The 20,230-nt window shown below is 38.9% G+C and overlaps 1 protein-coding gene across 1 annotated transcript; it reads left to right on the forward strand.

Moving 5' to 3' along the window:
- The first annotated feature begins 1,240 nt into the window (after window positions 1-1,240).
- aif1l (allograft inflammatory factor 1-like) lies at window positions 1,241-19,829 on the forward strand. Its single transcript, XM_038733809.1, has 6 exons — window positions 1,241-1,401; window positions 1,579-1,640; window positions 3,540-3,606; window positions 11,941-11,982; window positions 12,728-12,890; window positions 17,889-19,829. Exons 1-6 carry the CDS (start codon window positions 1,377-1,379, stop codon window positions 17,974-17,976), a joined length of 447 nt encoding a protein of 148 aa, XP_038589737.1. The 5' UTR covers window positions 1,241-1,376; the 3' UTR covers window positions 17,977-19,829.
- Window positions 19,830-20,230: the final 401 nt, after the last annotated feature.

Below are 20,230 nucleotides of genomic sequence, written 5' to 3' on the forward strand. Positions count from 1 at the left end.
GGACCTATTGATATGACTATATTTGACAATACAAAGATCTTGCAGAAAGATACAAAACATTTTTGGTACTGTGGTGCTCAAATATATTATTAAGTTAGAACAGAGATAATTTGGTTGTGACTCCATAAAGCACATTATAGGCCTACATAAATACAGATATTTATCCATCCATCCATCGTCAACTGCTTATCCTGCGTACAGGGTCGGGGGGACAGATATTTATAGTAGAAATATTTCAGTGTAGCTGGAAATTAAATCCAATTGTGATTTGTTGTGATTTAATGTACCTATTTATGGATCATTAAAACACAGACACCATGTTGAAGTGAGAGCACTTATTAAAAACATCTAGTCTGTAATATATAACATGTGACATAACATTGAACAATAGAAACATAAAACCTAAACTACATCAGTGCAAACTATACCACAAAACAAATTACAGAGTAATAGCTCAAGTAAAATTTAGACAGATTCATTCATTTATTACCATTTTATCATGATGGCTAGATGATCTTAGGTTATTGTTGTTTCTGTTTGTTGATGTGTTGTTTTCTTGTGTTGTGTTGATAAATATTTTGTGCCGCACCCCAAACTGCCTCTCTGGGGACATTAAAGTTGTCTAAGTCTAAGTCTAAGTCAAAAATCAAATAATTGTCATTTATAAAGGAAAGGTTCTAAATAACTGCTGGTTCCAGCTTCTCAGATCTGAGTATTTGACATTTTTCTGCTTTCTATCACTGTAAATTGAGCATTGTTTTTGTATTCTGACATTTTATTCACGTAACTATCAATTGATTCATCTAAAATTAATTGAGGGATTAATCAAGTTCTGGTGCAGCCCATTTTTTGTCAACTTCATATTTAATGTTCCACAGCATGGAAAGAGCTTCCGACTATATTATTTAATTGATGTATACTATAAATAAACACGCACTGCATGCTAGACTCCATCCACTCTTTCTTAACATCAACATACCACAAAGTCATAACAAAACATGTTGGTACTTCGCCATCTCCTCCAGCAAGCATTGTAAGTAGGACACTTGAGCATATTTCTCATTTCAAGACATATGCCCCCTGTTAGAATAAACAGCCCCTATCTGATTCTGCCTTGAAAAATACCTGACAGAAAAAGAAAACAAAACACTCTGCATGCAGCAAGGGCACGTAAAGTGGGAAAGTAGTTTATTTTGAAGGTTTTAACCGGATGTTCCCTTTCTAAATGCGTCCGTCTTGACACCAGTGCCCAATGGCCCGCTAAACCCAGTCTCTCACGGAGAAAAGGAGTATCGCCACGGCCAACAGTTGCGGTAGCCCTCTGGCTTGGATATTTTTCATTTTTCTGGATTTCTACATCACAGATACATTTCGGGATGCCTTCAAATAAAAACACCCAAGGTAATAAATAATACAACAGCGCACTGCCTTGTCTATTTCCCCGGGTATCTGCTTGTGTCTGTCGCTAGAGCCTTTACAATAGAGCATCAGCAGGCCGACCCGGTGCTACCGACCAAGCTAAGCCTATTTCGATATTAACTAGCATGCTATTAAAATAATGTGATTTTCTCTTTACAGGAGGGAAAGCCTTTGGACTGTTAAAGGAGCAGCAGAGGCAAAAACTGGAAGAAGTAAACCAGGTACGCATGTTCTCTTCTTTATTTGCCATCAGCGTCTCTAACGGCACCTCAGGGGAATTTGAATTTAATGAGCTCGCATACACTTGACTTGGCATTGGCCTTGTTTTTGAACGTGTGCGGCCACACTGGGGATTCACTGCAGTTAGACTGAACTATCTCAGCAGAGCTGTAAACAATGCATTCTCCCACATGCTACATGATCACAGCCATGCAGTTGATGCATATTATTGATTCCCCCCCGTGCAGTCTCGTGGCACTTGTTGAACGGCTGCATGCTGTCACATCTCTGGTGTCGAGGGACTGTGAGCGTTTCCCTCTGACCTGATCATATCGATCTGTTTGGTCACCGGTTAAAAAAAATAAAAAATGCATTTGAAGCGTGTTTTGTGGCCGTTCCTTATTATTTGTGCACATAGTGGCTTCACTGCTGACCCCGCCGACGGGAATCCTGTGTCTGAATGAGCTCTTTGTCTAACAGTAGGCCTCGCTTCGTCAGATAACTATGCAGTGGTTCCCACAGATTAGCGAGATGTCTGTTTAATCTCTGTTTCCCTCCTTGGCCGGCTGTCATCAGCTCCCAACATGAAAACCAGGTCGCGGCAAGAGGGCAGCCGGGAGCGCCTGCGACAATTCAGTGCACAGTTGCAAACACTCCCTGTTCCTTTTATAGAGATTTATGTCATCATTTAATGTCCTGCATTTGTTCATTGGGGAAATGGCCACTAATTCCGAAGAGGCTGTGTAAAAATAACAGGTGTATTATGATTAAATCCAAGGGTTTTTGTATAATGACATCCACTCCATTACATTAACATGTGGGAATGGAACTTCAAATCCTAGCACTGCTAGATATCTAGGGTGGTTATTCCTCTATGATAAATACTTTGGCACTGATATGATTAGTCAAATATAAAAAATACTTGATTGAAAGACAATTCATCTATGTAAAAGTCATTCTCTAATGTTAAAGAGAGTATCTTTGGGTTTTGGGGACATTTTTAGAAGTCTGTTCGGTCTCTGATGGATGTTTTTTGTTATTTTATGGACCAAACAATAAGCCAAAACAATTTGCTATCAGTTTAATAATGAAAATTAAATACGTGTTAGTTGCAGCTCCAAAAACACTTACAGTACACTCTGTATTTGACCTCTGTGTTGTAAAACATTCATTGTAGAGAAGATTTCCTGCCTTATAATACCGCACCACACTTGTTTAAATATACTCGCATACTTTTATGATACGCTGTGACCATGAGAGGACATTCCAGTGTGTGTGTGTGTGTGTGTGTGTGTGTGGGAGGCAGTGGTGATTCAGCACGACTGAGTCAGGCGTCCCTGATAAACATCCAGTTGTTGGTGTTTATCCTCTTCACCCTTAATTACAAGCTTGACAGACACATAGAGGTCAGTGCGGAGAACAACATCACGCTCCGTCTCTCCCTTGCTCTCTCTCTACGCTTCCCGTGTAGATCGAAGCTGACTCCCACATGGCAGACTGCGTCATTAGAATTTCATTAGAATAGCTTCCCTTCAGGCTCTTTCCTTTTACACCCTTGTGAGGTGTTCCACTTAATGAACACAATGATAAGTAATGACAATCCGCAGGGGGAAGCGGGGGGGGGGCATCTTGAGATTGTGAGTCATCATTCTCAAGTTGGACGTTTTTGACACAGTTGACAGGAGACAATCAGATTAATGTACTTAACGCTCTAATGTGTGCGTGGGCTTCTTTCCTCTTTGATCGTGTATTGTATAACACAGCCAGAAGTTTCTCAGCATAAAGTTTAGAGATGAGACCAAAACTGATTTAACGGTGGGGGTTCAGTTTCAGTCAAACTTGAAAAACCAGGTTTTTTTCTGATGACATCCCGTTTGTTCACCCCTCTTCCTCCTTCACAGGAATATCTGGAAGACCAGAAATACAGGGATGAAGAGGACCTGGCAGAAAAATTGGAAGGCCTCAAAAGTAAGCAAGCCCAGTCCTTCCTCCCTCAGTGGTTTTTAGTATCTGCAAGTATGCGCTTGTCTTTGCGAAGGAGTGTTCGCTTTTTTCTGGCTTTTGTCTTTGCCTCAGTATTTGTTTGTTTGTCAGCACACCCGCATAAGTCTTCAGCATTTTGTTTTTCTCTGTGGGAAAGACAGATTGCTTGCAAGGCCAAGTCCTCCGTGGCCTTGGAGGAATGTGCTGGGGCGTTCCTCTGCTTGTTGTTACAATGTTCAGAACTTTGCCGGGTAAACTCCAAGCTCCTGGGAATAGAAAAAATAATGTTGCAGCTGATTAAGGGAAGAAAATTGCACGATTTACCGAAAAACTCCTCCCCATTGCTTAGATATTACACATGTATGCTCTTGCAGCATGCAGAGTGTTTTCTTTTCCTGTCAGGTATTTTATCTTAGATTTTCCAGACAGAATCACATAGGGGCTGTTTATTCTAACAGGGGGCATATGTCTTGAAATGAGAAACATGCTCCAGTGTCCTACTTACAATCTATGCTTGCTGGAGGAAATGGAGCAGTAATATATAAACAGAAAGGGGACCCGACACCCAGGTCCTGTGAGAGATGCTGTTTTTTCCTTTCTATTTTTTCCCTCCCTTTTTCCATACTGTCCAAATGACCCCGAAGTCAGTACCCAAACACTTTGCTTTTGACCACGAACCGAATCACATCACGAGTGTTGCATAGTTTGCCCCCCAGAGGTAGCTCTGCAGCTCGTCTGTTTAAAACACTGCTCCACAGAGAAAAACATCAACTGACTGGAGTCTACCGGAGCATGTAGAAACAACTGCAAAGAGTAGCTTTAACTTATTCTAAATATATCTGCGAGCCGCTTGGCTGTAGTTACAGTCAACGTGTCAGAAATGATTAAACCAGAGGGAACATGTAAATAATCATGAGCTGAACAAGAATCTAACATGGCTTCCTGCCAAACAAAGTTATAAAAGGGATAAGCTATATGTGAATATGCTACATAGTAGAAAGTCATTGTGGCAAAAAATATATATATACATTTTTGCCTATGTAAGAGGCCCTGTTTATTATTATAGCAATGACATGAGAGATGATATATGGTGGTAGTAGTAATATTATATTGGTATTTTTGTTATAGTTTTGTTTTGCTGGTCCCCTCCATATTTTTAAAAATGTTTTCTGTACTTCAATACATTTGACTCTTATTTATCAAAACTTTAAAATATTTTGTTGTACTTTTGTTTAAAGTACTATTTATAACAATAAAAAAGTTTCTTTTTATACTGCATGATGGGATAATCTTTGTTTATGTTATGCGTTTCTTAAAATAAGGGGGAAAAGGATATCGGCCGATATATCGGATTTTAAAATCCTCAAATATTGAAATCAGCATTGGACTTAAATGTCCAATATCGATCGGGCTCTTAATTGGATATGGGTTGATGTAAGAGCACATTCCTTTGCTACTCTAAAGTAGTAGTTTGCTACTCATGTGGAATATTGACTTTACTGTCAAGTCACGCTTGACAGCACAGTGTAACAGCTGAAAAAAGGAACATTGGAAATGTGTTGCTCCCTGTGTGTTTTGTGCCCTGGGACAGCTGTGGTTGCCAAATGACCACTTGACAAATTTTAAACATATGCATATCATATTTTCCCTTGAGCTTGTATGGCTCAGGGTTTTTTTTATAACTTTGTTTGACTAAACAGATTTGTTTTGAAGCCTGCACTGAGGCGTTTGTCTGGCCACAGGGTCGGTGTTTTATAAAAGGCTGGGTAAATTCTTTCTTTATCTGTGGGCCAAAGTGGCAGAGGAAGTTGTCATCTATTTCCACTGTTTTATCAGCAAGGTTATTTTTTCTACAATGGAAAACCCCCTTCGAATGATAGCTGCCAGAGTGATTAGTAGACACGCACCCTCAAACACAGACCGCCTTATGAACATCAAAGAGAAGTAGTGAAAAAAATTGATTAAAGTAGAAAATGTTGCATCAGTAGCTGAAGGAATGTAGGCCAGGATACATTTAGGTTTTGTTCAGTTGAGGCATTTTCTGTGGCTGCGGATGATCAACAGGCTGCTCTACAACAAGTTGCCCACTCAAGAGCTCCTGTATGTGTGTGTGTGTGTGTGTGGAGGCCCACTCCTCAGAGTTTAGGAACAGGGTTGGCATTGTCCTGTCCCACTCCTCATGGGTTTGCAGTAAACACAGCTCTCTCTCTCTCTCATTCTCTCTCTCTCCCAACAAACACATACACACACACACACACACACACACACACACACACACACACACACACACACACACACACACACACACAGAGCTTCCAGTGTGGGACAGAAATGGCAAGTGTAATCTGACTGGAGTGGTCTTCAAGAGAAAAGAGAATAGTGAAATTTAGGGAGAAGTGGAAAAATGTCTGCTTTTGGTATTTCACAGCAGCAGCCACTTTTATGCGTGAATGAGTACACAGTGTAACACGGGATAACAGCGTAGGAGACTGTAAAGGTTTACAAACCTAGTCAAAATGACCAAACTACAAAACTAACTGTGATGGAAACAGAGAGGTTTTGATGGAAATGCTGCTCTGATGCTGTCAATGTCGGCAAACCATATGTGTAGGAGCCATTATACATGTCTGCGCCCCCACATTTCAACATCTACGTTTTGGTAAACCTGATTAACGTTGTATTAAAAGCGTATTTAGTCTCTGCAGATCAACATCTAAGTCTGATGATCACCGGATTGATTCTGATATATTAACAGTGTCCTGTTGTTGTAAAGAACATCACTTTCTTCTGATGGACATGATTGGTTACTATTTGTTTTAAAGCGATGTCGGATGGTGAGTCCATAAACAGAATGTCGCCGGTGAAACTAATCTTGGCTTTCACTCAGCAGCTACCAGCTGTTATTTATTCAGGAAACAATCAATGATATATATATATATATATATATATATATAGAGAGAGAGAGAGAGAGAAAGAGAGAAAAAAATTACGGGAGGATAAAACAGTGCTTTTGGCTTTACGCATGACTCACAGCTTCCTGTGTATGTAGGTTTACGCTGCTTCAACAACAAGCTGCTCCTGTGTTACTGCCACAATAATTCTTTGCATTGTAAAAATGATTTAGACTCTTCAGAAATAATCAGATTGTACTGGCTGCCTGTGCTACTGCAAAGCAAGTGGTTTGGTTGGTGTCCATGTCCAAAATAAAAGACAGGCAACAGTACTGGCTAGGCAGCAAGCGTGATATTATCAATAAAAAATAATTGTATTAAACGGAAATAGCTCAATTACAGATAATAAATACTCAAATTGCATTCTAGAAAAAACCTGATGCACATCCGATGAAATAAAAATATACTTTAAATATACTTTTACTTGAGTAGGTTGTTTTCCTCTTACTTTTTATGGGAGTAACTGTACTTTTTCTTGAGTAAAGATTTTAAGTACTCCACCCGCCACTGGCCAGCAGCCCCAGTACTAGGGCTGACATGGTGAACATGAGACAGACAGCCGAGATGAGGGCAAGAGCACAACAGAGTTGAGGCCAGCAGAGCCCAAAGCACCAGTTTATGGTAAAATTGATGATGATATGGCTTATTTATTTATTTATTGTACTCAAAGGCTCAGCTGAAGTGATTACTTTAGGTGAGTTAGAGTGGTGTTTCTAGTTTTGAAAATGTATTTTAATGGCTACTCTACTTGCATAAAAGTCTCAAGAATGCAGGAATAAAGGTCTCAAAAGACCCAGAGCCCCGTGTCCATAAACAATTTAGAAATAGTCTAAATGTTCACACAGAGATGAGCATCCTACAGTATTTAAGAGGAAGAAGACAGAGGTCACAGGAGGAGGAGTAGAACAAACTTAGGAGGACGGAGCTTGTAAGTTGTATGGATAGCTAGTAGACTGACATAGTAAATTCTAAAACTCACGTAGTAAAAAGACTTTGTTATGCCAAAAGCAAGTCATCAGAGTTTGCATTGAAGCGTTCTGAATTCACAAACATTTGTTGCAGGGAGAGTCAGGGCCAACTGAGAGACAGGAAATATTACAAATCACAAGTGTAACATTAGGATAGCTAAATTAGGGCTGCAACTAATGACTATTTTCGTAGTCCACTAATCTGTTCATTATTTATTCGATTAGTCGACTACTAGTCACAATTACTGCCTAACCCTAAATAAACCATTTAACTAATATATTTCAAGTGAATTACTGATGTCCAACACACAGCCTAACTAGCTAACATTACCATTAAGTGAACAGGGTTTACTATTCAGAATGAAAACTGGTCAAACGCCAGGGGGCAAACCAGGGAAGAAGACAAGACAGCGTAGGCTACTCCTATAATTTACTGATTTATACAAACTTTAAAACTTTCAACTGTTTAACAAAGTTTTATGCTTTTGAACTAAATAAAAGCAAATTAGTCCCCTTTCGTACTGCTTCTGTAGTTTATTTTTCGAAAGTGCTTATAGGTTTTAGGCAGTAACTCAGTGGAGAATGTTTTGTAGGCTACATCACGAGCCAGATGTTCCTTTATGTACTTTAAACCATTACTCATTACTAATAACTTTTTTAAAGGTGGGTCTCCAACATTGCCAAAGTTGTGTTGGACAGATTTGTGCTGCAGTGTTTGAGAGAGAGAGAGAGAGAGAGAGACACACGAGCGAGAGGATGTGCTGCGCGAATGTGCTATGACGTTGATCTGCAATCAAATAAGATTTTAAATAGGGCTTGTAAAATTAAAAAAAAACAAAATCAGTATGTGGCGGTCAGCGTTGATATTGTGGCGGGCTGCCACAAATAAATTAACGTATAGGAAACACTGCCTTTGCTCTGTCTCTGCAGCTCTGTTGTTGCTGCTGCAGTGGTCTGAGTAACTTGGACCAGGCTCTGTGGGTGTGACTGGCCGGCCGGCCAGCACCACTAATCTCATGGCACTTGTGGAGCTTCTCAACCCCGAAAACGTTTGAGCACATTTTCACTTCGCCATCAACTTTGGTAAAACTGCCATTATTCAAATTCTACACAGTTGATTTTTCACCTCAAAACCGCTCAAAAGTGTATTTAGTAACTTGTAAAACAAAAAAAGGCATTCTGCTGTTTGCCTCTTTCTCCGTTACTTTCTGCTTCTCGCATGAATGCTTCTTTTTCGTGAGTTGTTACAGTCAAGCAGTCATGGCAGACAGTGGAAGCGATACTGCCCCCAGCACCAGTTAATATGAAGATTGCTATCTCTCCCTTAAATGGCATCTATGTAACGATGCGTCGACAATGAAATTTCACGTCGACAAATTTTTATATTTGACGTCATCGATTAATCGTTGCAGCCCTAAACTAAATACATTTGTACTGTGGCTAGCTACATTAACTAGCAGCTGTTCCATTGTTTTTATGTAGTCTGTTTTGTTCTGGTTACATTATACTCCGTCTCTCTGACTGTGTACCCAAGTCTTCATAATCTCCCCTCTCCAGTCTATTCTCCATCTTCTTTCACAGGAAGTACCTTCTCTCAGCCACACTAATAAATACATTCTGTGTCCAAAAGTCATTAGAAATGAGTGTTTAAGTGCTTCATTTAAAAAAAACAATCGGGGGGAATGCCCCAAAACCCCCTTAGCATTTCAGCGCCCCCAGGTTCAAAGTCGCTCCTACGCCCTTGCGCCAAATTTCTCTTGAAACAATTGGCGGTACAACCTCCTACTGTTTAGTGAAAGTCTGCATTTAACGAATATTTTCATTCTCAAGTCTGTTGATTATTTTCTCTATTAATTGATCAATACAAAATGTCAGAAAATGGTGAAAAGTGTCAATCAGTGTTTCCCATAGCCCAAGATGACGTCCTCAAATGTCTTGTTTTGTCCACAACCCAAATATGTTAAGTTTACTTTTTAGAGGAGTAAAGAAGCCCAAAAATATTCACAATTGAAGGTTCAGTGTGTAAGATTTACTGGCATCTAGTGGTGAGGGTTGTGAATTGCAACCAACTGTCCAGTCTACCACTGCCCCCTAACTTTTCAAAGAGCGTAGGACAGCTACGGTGGCTGACACAGCATAAAAGGTGTCTTCTGAGACAGCAGAGAGTGGCCAGTCAAGAAATGAGGTTTCTTTATGTATATTTATTAAGAAATTATATTTACTTAATTATTCAGTAAAACCATATGTTATTGTGACTTGACCACTGACAGATAACATGAAAAAATGTAAGTCAAGAGTGTGTAACATTGTCACTGTTTCTGCACCACAGTCCATTATAAACCATACATTAAATAAAGTTTATGCAAACATTGACAAGAGAAACACATTAATTCTCTCTGCGATTATTGACCATCTCTAAAACTACCAGCCAACAATAACATCTGGCCCGCAGTCAGATTAGGGTGCTTTGATAGGGCAAAAAATATAAATAAATAAATACCTTGACAGCAGTGCTGAAATAGATCTCAGTCATGACAGCAACAGTTATTAATATAATCACTTCCTCTTTAGTGGTTTTGCCGACAAAATAAAAGCACGAGAAGCTTGTTTACTGTATTGCAGTATTTGGAGTTGAATTGAGCTTTTATTTTGAAAAATTTGAACAACAAAGAGTCTGTAGAAAACGTGATTCCCCTAAATGTCCTCTGCCTGGAGATACTGGGGAATTGCCATAGGTTGATGGATGTGCATGAAACACCGAAACAAAAACACTACAGCACATGCCGTGATCTGAGAAACATTCGCTGCAGAATCTTCTAACTTACCAACTGAGCTAACCGAAAAACATGTTGATGCAAGTTAATATTATGGCATAGTTATGGATCTTATATTGCATTTCTGTCGATACATCCTCAGAAATATTACACACTGAATCTTTAAGTAGCCTAAATCTGAGAATTTTTACTTTTTGAAAATATTTGGCGATAAATTTAAAAGTTGACAAGTAAATTAATCGATTAATCGTTGCAGCTCTAATTTAGTATGATTGACTCTTCAGCTGACATAGCAGTCAGCAACCATTCAGGAGAAACCTGAGCCTGGATTTTATAATTGAACCAGGACGCATGCTATTTATTTCTTTGACTTAGTGGAAATTTTTGTTGTTCTGTAAATTCAAATATTGCACAGTGTATACAGTCATATTGTCCAACTCTATCTATAGACCAGACAAAGAATAAACCACACAAGCACATGACAAATACCAGAATCAACACCTAAAAGCAAAATAACATTACTTTTTGAGTTGCAGTTTGATAGTTGAACATGGAATCAAATCCACTTACTGAAGATTTTCAGCTTGCTTGTCAAAGCTATGCAGGTTTAACATACAACAATTTAAAGAATTTTAAATACAATCGAAACTCCAGATAGATGACACATTTCCTCATGAGACATTTCGGGAAAATATTAGACATTTTTCTTACATTTGTGCAGAGTCAGGCTAAATGTTACACCCTGCTTCTAGTCTTTATGCTAAGCTGAGCTAGCTGTCTCCAGCATCCTATTTATCGGACAGATATAAGAGTGGTATCGATCTTCTCATCTTACTCGCAGCAAGAAAAAGAATAAGCATATTTTCCAAACTGCCAAAAATATTCCATTAAGCTAAATGGCCATCTGTGTACTGTACGTTGCTCGTTGCTAGTTAAAAAAAACATGTTTAGTGATGTTTGGTGCCAGTAAAAAAAGAATGAGTGAGTTAGGTGTACAGAAGGTACCAGACAAAGGCCAAATACTGCTTTTTCTTCAGCTGAAACTGAAAACCAAGTAGTTATGTTTAAAACACTGGCAAAGTATAATGCTTTTAGAATTTCTAATTGCTCTTTAACATATTAGTTGCATCTTTGGCTGTTTGTGGGGATCGGGTGTGGCAAGTATCAGTGGCTTGTCTGCATGTTGTCAGGCTAGAAGGATCAGATTTTATTTGAGTGAGTGACCATGAGGGAAAACTCTGTATCTGAACTTTGTTTTCCTTCCACATTGCTGTGTTTGAACTTTTAGTTCTCTTTTTTTAACTTTGTGACCCCCGCACTTTAATCTGTCTCACATGTCCACCCCCACTCAGCTGCCCTTTGCCTGCTTTCACTGACAGACATCCAAAACACACACACAGACAAAAACACACCTGTCATTATCAGCTGTTTGTGTCTTTCCATTTGCCAGGTCAGCTGTCAGCAGATTGTAAGACAGTGAGATCAGTGGACACTGTGTGTTCACAGTTATGGCTGGCTAAGGATTGGTGTTTTGTTAAAATGTTGCACTAAAGGGATGTGGTGTGTGAGCTACGTATGAATTACCACTGTTGGTAACAATCTCTTGCGTGTGTTTTCGTTTTGCAGATAAATATGCTGAGTTTGACCTGAATGACCAAGGAGAGATTGGTGAGTAATAGTAGCGCTAAAATAACAACTGCACCCCAGATAACAACTGTCAGATGAGCCATGTGCTGTATCGACAGGAGGGAACAGTAATTAATAATGTGTGTGTGTGTGTTGTCTGACCAGTGTGAGCACAGGGCTTCAACAGGCTCATGTGTCATGTCTGTGTCCTGATGTAAAGTGACTCCATACTGTGCACCATTGTAAGAGGTCTTTAGTTCTTGAGCAGATGTGAGATAAACTGTAGTGTGGGAGTCATCAGCAGATTTGGCATCTGCAGGCCGTGAAAGGAGCTGCTAAGTGCCCTTTAAGACTTATTTTTTAGCCACTTTAGCATCAGGTCAAAATTCTGAATTGTCTAATATTTTGTTTTGTAACCAAATACCTTCAAAACGAATGGCATTCCTGTTAGCCTCACCTGCACTTAGTGCTTATTGCTAATTAGCAAATGTTAGCATGCAAACACTTATTACTACTACACTTACTATTACGTAAACATGGTAAACATTATTCCTACTAAAGATCAGCATGTTAGAATGCTGACGTAACACTGACCACGTACAGCCTCACACAGGCTGAGTAGTTGTCCCTTTGATGGGTAAACTGAATATGTTTAAAATTGTTGGAGTGACCCTTTAAAGTGCCTCAGATACATGAAATAAAGCACTTAGACAATGTTCCCATTTCCTTACAATCTCATTTATGTTAGAAATGCAGACATCTGATTGTCATCTGTACCCTCTCTCAGACATGATGGGTTTGAAGCGAATGATGGAGAAGCTTGGCGTGCCCAAGACCCACTTGGAGTTGAAAAAAATGATCGTTGAGGTGACGGGTGGCAGCAGCAACACTATCAACTACAGGGACTTTGTCAAGATGATGCTGGGCAAGCGCTCCGCTGTGCTCAAACTGTAAGTACACCTCTGTGCACGTGTGTAAAACCTGTTTTTATATACAGACTTAGTTCTGTCAATAAACCATCTGCTGGTTCATTGTGTTTGTGTGTGTTTGCACGTCTGAGGGGGAGGATACGAATCGTGTGCTGCATCAGCCAATTGCTTCATCCGTCAGCAGGGGGTTGTAGGATGACTCGCGATGATGTCACTACCCACATGCTGCATTAGTCGTTAATCTCCATGGCAACAAACCCCATCAATGGGGCCTATCCATAGTCAACCCATCCTCATCCTTAGCTGGGATCATGTGCTTAGGTAACTGACGATAGGCTGATTAACCACTGACAGTCATGTAGGAATGACAAGAAGACCAAAACTCATCAGATTCGATCAATAAAACTCATCTTTTTTTTTCTTTAAATTTATTTTGTTATTTTTGATAGGGTGACATTTCCTGCTATTCTGAAACGGGTTAGTCTAGGCAGTGTGAGGCTTTTAGAGGAGCCAGAGTGTATTGGCTGCTGCATGTCAGCTCTGGACTAAGCTGGCTGGACCATTTAGTAGACAAATCTCATAATCCCCCAAAACACCAAGCAGAGAAAATGCATAAGTTTAACTCCTTTGGCCTCAACCATTTTTCGAAAGTGTATCGCATAATCCCGCAGTCGCTATTTATAAATGTTTCTTTTCCTTCCGGACTCAGTTGCCCACTTGGTAGTACAAGATATTCCCTGCACTCCAGAAAAAGATGTTTTATAATTATTTTCACCAGGCAAATTTGCGCCAGTGATCATGTCTTGTTCTTGACTTAGCAGATCAGCACATTTAAACAGATGTTGAAATCTCATGTTCATTTTGGGTTAGTATTTTTTAATGGATGATTTTGTTCCTTCTTGTGAAATCTTAAACTCTGCTGTGCAGGATTTTGCAGAATTAGAAAACCTATAAACAGGAAAGGAATGTTTATTTTAGTGATCTTCTGATGACTACTGACATTTTGTAGTGTATATAGGGCTGTATCATATGTCCTTTTCTTTTTTCATTCAAGGTTTCTTGTATCTTTCATATTTTATGACATCACCCTAAAAAAACTTCAAACAAAATGAATAAAGTAATTTATCAGATTAGATAAATTATTCATATATTTATTAAAACAACTTTGTTTAATGAATAATACTCATCTCCACCTAATACTTTAATCAACCTAAATACATAAAGGCAGCAGTCTTATCCTGAAAACATTTTGAAGTGCAGAAGTTTGTTGTGACACTCGTTGTGCAAAGGATGGAGGCGGTAACCTAGGTAGCAACGTCACAAACCACTGGAGCTAAAACAGATTTTTTGTTATTGTGGTTATATTAATGTAATTTATTGTGCTGTTACATTGCTGCTAGACCACCCTGTTAAAACAGGTGCGCTCCCCCCTTTGTGTGCAGCAAGCAGTTTTTTAACCACAGTGAAAATGTTGTTTTTGAAAGGCTAAATACCACCACATATGGATTGAAGCAGAATTTTTTGTTGGTTAAAAACCTGTATTGAATAATTTTTTCAATACATTTTGACTTTTGGACTTTACAATGCTCTGGAGTTACTGGAAATGTTTGGATCACACAAGTTGGAAACAATCCCACACAGCCACCTGTGAAATCTAATTCTACAAGTAGTATAATACTAATAATATTAGTGTAGCCTAATTTAGCGGGTTTAAACAGAATGAACAGACATGCAAACAAGAAGCTTCGAGCTAGCCCTAACACCATCTACTGTACATATTCCTTGTTCTGATTTCAAAGTTAACAGCGTGTAGGTTTATCTACCTACACAGAGTGCCTTGCTGTTTCTTAGTAATTTGTGCTTTTTTAACTCCAGCTGGGATCCTACTGCTCCCTACTCTCTGTTTTTGAGAGGGGAGGGAGAAGCTAAGGGGAACAAAACGGCTTTAAAATGGTGTTATTCAAAGCATGTAGCAGGGCCGCAGGTGATTTTGGCGCAATCAGAGGAAATATGATTGAGGTCAAGCTCCACATTGTGGACCAGTTTGTGAAAGCTCTTTGAATAAAGTCACTTAGTGTATTACACAAGTCTGTAAACACGCACGTCACTTTAGTTTGTTTAACCAACATTTTGAAGACCGAAGAGCCTTACAGATCGTTTATTGTATACTAGTGACTGTTTAACAAGTAGCAACAGCTGTCAGGGATCTTAACTACAGAACAGTTGTTTTTAGTCTTTACTCAAAACATAATGCCACTTTCCATGAAAGTCTACTTTGTTGTTTGTTAAATTAGATTATCACAGGGGTCCTACCTACTGAATTAATCACTGTGTATGAATGAGAGTACATATGTTTTTTCATCCTTTATACAGATTAAACATATCTGGTATGTATCATCGACTGTGGTATGTACACAATGACAAGATTAAGTCAGCTGATCACTTTATCTATTAAGCTCTTCTGTTGTACAGATTAGCCTAACATGGCAATATGCTAAAATTAGTCATCATCAGTTTTTTGGCTACAGAGTGACAAACATTGAAGTCACATATCTGTGTATGATGAATCACAAAAACAAGAGTTTTTAATTCATAGTAATTAGTAATCATAATTCAATCAGTATTAATTGACTGTCAGTGTCAGTGGTGACTTGACCGACTTTGTGCAGCGTTGGGTAGCACAGGAGGTTCCAACCGTGTGAAGGAAAAGTGATTGCCAGAGTTTGAGTTGCTGAGCAAGTGCCGGTTTCGTCGTTGGGATCATTGCTCCTTATGGGCTTAGTGGGGCTTTGCAGAGTTTTCCAAAAAAGGAAATTAAAGACAGGCATTCGCTCTGAATAGCTCCTGTCAGATCACTCACTCTGCTATGTACAGCCTAAACCACTATTCCCCTCAGCCCTTTTGTGGTTTCCCTTCATTCCCGTCCTTTCACTTATGGCTCAGCCAGTTCACACCCCGAATGTAACTGTGGCTCTCTGTTTCCTCCAGTAGCCAGTGATCCCTCCTGACTCGCGCATCCTGCTTGTATTGTTTAGACTTTTGTCATTCACCTTTTTAATCTGTTACTACCTTCTGTTTTCCTAATTTACATTTACATGCCTCTCTCCATGGTGCTGAAGCCATTAAACCAAGTGTCCCTGTCTGTGCCTGTTTAAAGTAATTTCAGTTAATGCGATAAGTGGATTACTCCATTAGTCGATGGAGGCTCCAGAGTGCGACCAATTTGGTTGCATGTGCACGCAAAAAAAATGTTGAATGCGACTAGTTTTTTCTTGGTCACACTGGTGCAACTAACATTTCGCTGGACAATTTCTTTATTCCGAATGTCTTTGATCGTGGCACTATGTTGAGCCATGACGTGTAGTTAAACTTTTTGGGAGGTGCACAACAGGCTACGGCACAGGGTGCAGCATGGGGCATAATCAACGGCATTGATCTGAAGCAGTACTGTAAATTAGAGGTTCTTCACCTCTGATTGGCTCCTACTGTGAGAACTGACAACTAAGGTGAGGCAAGTGTCGTTGTAGTGCACATTTCTAAAACAAGGCAATTCAAAGTGCTTTACGTAAAACATACAAGCAACATAGGTAAATATAAAAAATACATTTAAATATTTTTTTAAAAGAGTCACATAGAAAATATAAATTTGTTCGCTGTTGTAGAATCTTTATAATTTCTATAATGGGTCAGGAATAATCAGACTTTTCACATTACATTGTTTTGCTTTTTTAATTTCCCATTTCTCACACCAGTCAAACCTTAAACTTTTTTTTCTCTAATGAGAAAGGAATTTAATATTTTTTGTGTTTTGGGCTGTTAGTCAGACAAAACAAGCTATTTGAAGATGTTAACTTGGACTTCAGGAAATTGTAACAGCTCTTTTTTATTTCCTGACATTTATACATCAAGCCATTAGTCAATTCATTGAAAAGATAATCCATCCATCCATCCATCCATCGTCAACCGCTTATCCTTGTACAGGGTCGCGGGGGTCTGGAGCCAATCCCAGCTGGCATCGGGCGAAAGGCGGGGTACACCCTGGACAGGTCGCCAGTCCGTCGCAGGGCCTGAAAAGATAATCTGTTAAATAAATTTATAATGCAGTTGCAGCCCTAATTCCAATTTAATGCACATTTAAATACAACTGAAACTGTAATGTATATTAACTGCTGCAGTTTTACACTCTACTGCAGTATGTAATTTTCTTTTTAATTCATTAGTCACACCTCAATATGGCATTGTCAAATCTAAATTTAGAGTTGGGAATCGAGAACCGGTGCCAAGTTGAAATCGGTAAAAAATTTCAGAGAACTGCATTTTGATTCTGCTTATCGGTTCATGATTTATTTGCATATTTCAGTCATGAACTGCGGTGAGCATTTTACATAATCCATAAAAGTTGCACTTATCTGCCAGGACGTGCTACACAGACCCAACGTCACGTCATTTGTCACACAGTACACCACCAAAGAATGCGAGAAGAGAGTACTTCTTCTTGGCTGTGGCTCAGGAGATGGAGCGGAAGGTCGGCGGTTCAATCCCTGGCTCCTCCAGGCTGCATGTCGAAATGTCCTAGGGCAAGATACTGAACCCTGAATTGCCCCTGGTGGCTATTCCACCAATGTACAGTATGAATGTGTGTGAATGGTGAATGCGATGTAGTGTAAAAGTGCTTTGAGTGGTCGAAAAAGACTAGAAAGGCGCTATACAAATATGGAGCATTTACATTTACTTCTGTTTAGATTCCTGGACCTTGGTGGACCACAGCAAATGCTCAAAGAATAGCTGAGCTTTACTAAAAAAGATAGCGATGGAATTGTTAAAATTGAATCAATACCCAACCCTACGCATGCGCATGTTCATCACAATGAATTAATGTTATAATTGTTATATTGTTGTGTGTGTATGTATGTATGTCAGACAATAATTATCTATCTATATATTTTTTAAATCACAGATATTGATATTGGTATGTGTAAACACTGCTAGTGAATTGCTATGATTCCTCTCTCCCCGCAGAGTCTTGATCTTTGAGGACAAAGCCAACGGCTCTCCCTGCAAACCGGACGGACCCCCTCCAAAGCGGGACATTGCTAGCCTGCCTTAAGTTTTGATGTCAGCCTCCAGACTACTAGCGGAGAAGAGGGACCAGTGGTTGCGTGAAATTGAGTCGTTCTCTTAACATGTTGAGTGTTGTATTAGTGTGGGACCACTGATTAAAGATGTTATTTTGTGATATACTGTGTGTGCAAGTTGTCTGTTATTTGGAAGACCACAACTCACTAAATGATGTTTGACTGTGAATATTGTTATTCATTCATATTTTTACTTAATTAAAATGTAGCATTGATAGTTGTATCTGCTTGAAAAAATAAGTTTTGTAGTAAGTGTTTCATAGTTATATTTTTAAGGGAAGACTCAAAATTCTCCACAGGTTGTTTTTCCTTTGCTTGTTTCTTTTGTTTCATTTTTGGGACACATTTCGTTTTAACAAATGCGAGGGTAGGATGCGTTTGGAGAAGCACAAGGAAAAGAAGCAGTTTTCCCAACACATTCTTGCACTGTCCTCAGTGGTCTTGGATGGATACATGCCAGGCTAATCTTGGTCAGCTTCTCGCTTTAGATCAGGTGCCAGAGATTACAGGCCCAGCCCATTTCCTCTGGGTCAATGGCGACTGCCTTTGGAGCCGGAATACTGATCTGGAATCAGTAACTAGGTTATCATGGCCATTTTTGTAGATGACTACTCACACTAGTTGTGAGAAGAATAAGAGATCATGTTGACCATGGGACTTTTAGTTTCGATATGTGGCTTGAAGAGCAGTGACTCAGTTTTAGATCTGTAAGGTTAAGCACGTGCTAATTTTTGGAAGGAGTGTGATTTACAGGCACACAGGCATAACAAATGTACATAATATACTACACACAGTACAATCATATTCTTTCCAAGTGCCTCAACATGCAGATACTGTAGAGCTTAAACATATAGGTTGAAAAAGGATGGTGTTCAGTTCAAGCAGTCCTCTTAGCTCACTAATGAACAATGTTCTTTATTTGGTAAGCTAGTTTTAATGATGTTTGTTGAATTATATTGATATGGTGTGTCCACAACATTCTGAGTAAGTGACGTTCACATTTTTTTAAATGTAATTTCTTGTCCCTTTTCTTAACATTATTTTTTTATGTCACAGCGAGCATTTAACCTGTTTATTGGGTGATTTTACTGTTTAGGTTACCCTATACTTGTCTTGTAATTCATACATGTTTTATTCATTTCTCATTGTTTTTGACGCATCTCCTTTCCCATATATGTTTTCACCAGCCAGCCATGGGTTCATTGTCCTGTGAATTCTGTGATTTGTGCCTCAGTGTTGGTCTCACCAGTTTAAATTTTCCTGTAACACACTATTTACTGTGAATTTGGTACTCGTAGTATTTTTAACCCACTTAACATATTATAAACTATTAAGTTGTTTTGTTTTCAGTCTAATAGGTACATTGCATATTTTATTGTTGTTCAGATGCACATTGTTGGCAGACACCAAAGGAATTAAAAGTCTTCTTACACTGGCCTGTTAAGTTTTGAATTGTTTATTGCAGCGATGGAGATCTCTTTTAAACTCTTAAATAATTTTGAGTGTGGGTGTAAAATGACTGGTTTAACTTCTTTAATATTAGTGTTTAAATGTAGTGTTTTTTTTATTTCATTTATGAACACCTGTGTTTAATTTCATCATACATTTCCACTGTTCCGTTTATAGCAGGAGATGATGTACTACTTTGAGACGTAGATTTAGTCATAGATGCAGTAATACTATTTACTGAAGCCTATTGTGTTGTACATTGAAAAGTGAATGGCATTACAAAGAACTCCACAGTCATAGATTGGCTGTCCATCGAGTTAAGGGAGTATTCAATAAAGGATTGTGGTTTTGAAAAAGGTCATATAACAACAGTCGGTGATGACAAATGTAAAGGTGAAACCCATGCATTACATATATATAATCTCAGTCTCTGTTTTGCATGATCATCTTCTAGTTCATTCACAGGCAGAGGTAAATTGTGTGGGAATATATGGCTGTGACAAGTAAGTCACTGTTTCATTGTAAAATACTTTCATTCCATATTTTGTCTCTTTCACTTTTCATGATACTTAATGTACATGCAGCCATATGCATACATACTCTTGAGCAATAAAATGCTTATATAAAAAAGGAAATAGCTGCTTGTTTGATTTGTGTCTTATTTTTTCCGTATGTAAAGGTCATTCCTATTTAATTTGATAGAGTATGTGCCTGGGTGTGGAATAAGTGTAAGCAATACTTTAACAAGAATGCGAACAGGCGGACCAAGTAGGATTA

Source organism: Micropterus salmoides, unplaced genomic scaffold (assembly GCF_014851395.1).
Source record: "Micropterus salmoides isolate LMB-PRFRI ecotype aquatic unplaced genomic scaffold, ASM1485139v1 Ms_hic_scaffold_20, whole genome shotgun sequence".
In the NCBI taxonomy this organism is placed as follows: domain Eukaryota; kingdom Metazoa; phylum Chordata; class Actinopteri; order Centrarchiformes; family Centrarchidae; genus Micropterus; species Micropterus salmoides.

Excerpts from the sequence above, each read along its gene's own strand:
- aif1l (XM_038733809.1), top strand. The coding sequence starts at position 1,377 with ATGCCTTCAAATAAAAACACCCAAG. Across the intron at positions 1,641-3,539 it reads AACTGGAAGAAGTAAACCAG|GAATATCTGGAAGACCAGAA; the intron begins GTACGCATGTTC and ends CCTCCTTCACAG. Across the intron at positions 12,891-17,888 it reads CGCTCCGCTGTGCTCAAACT|AGTCTTGATCTTTGAGGACA; the intron begins GTAAGTACACCT and ends CTCTCCCCGCAG.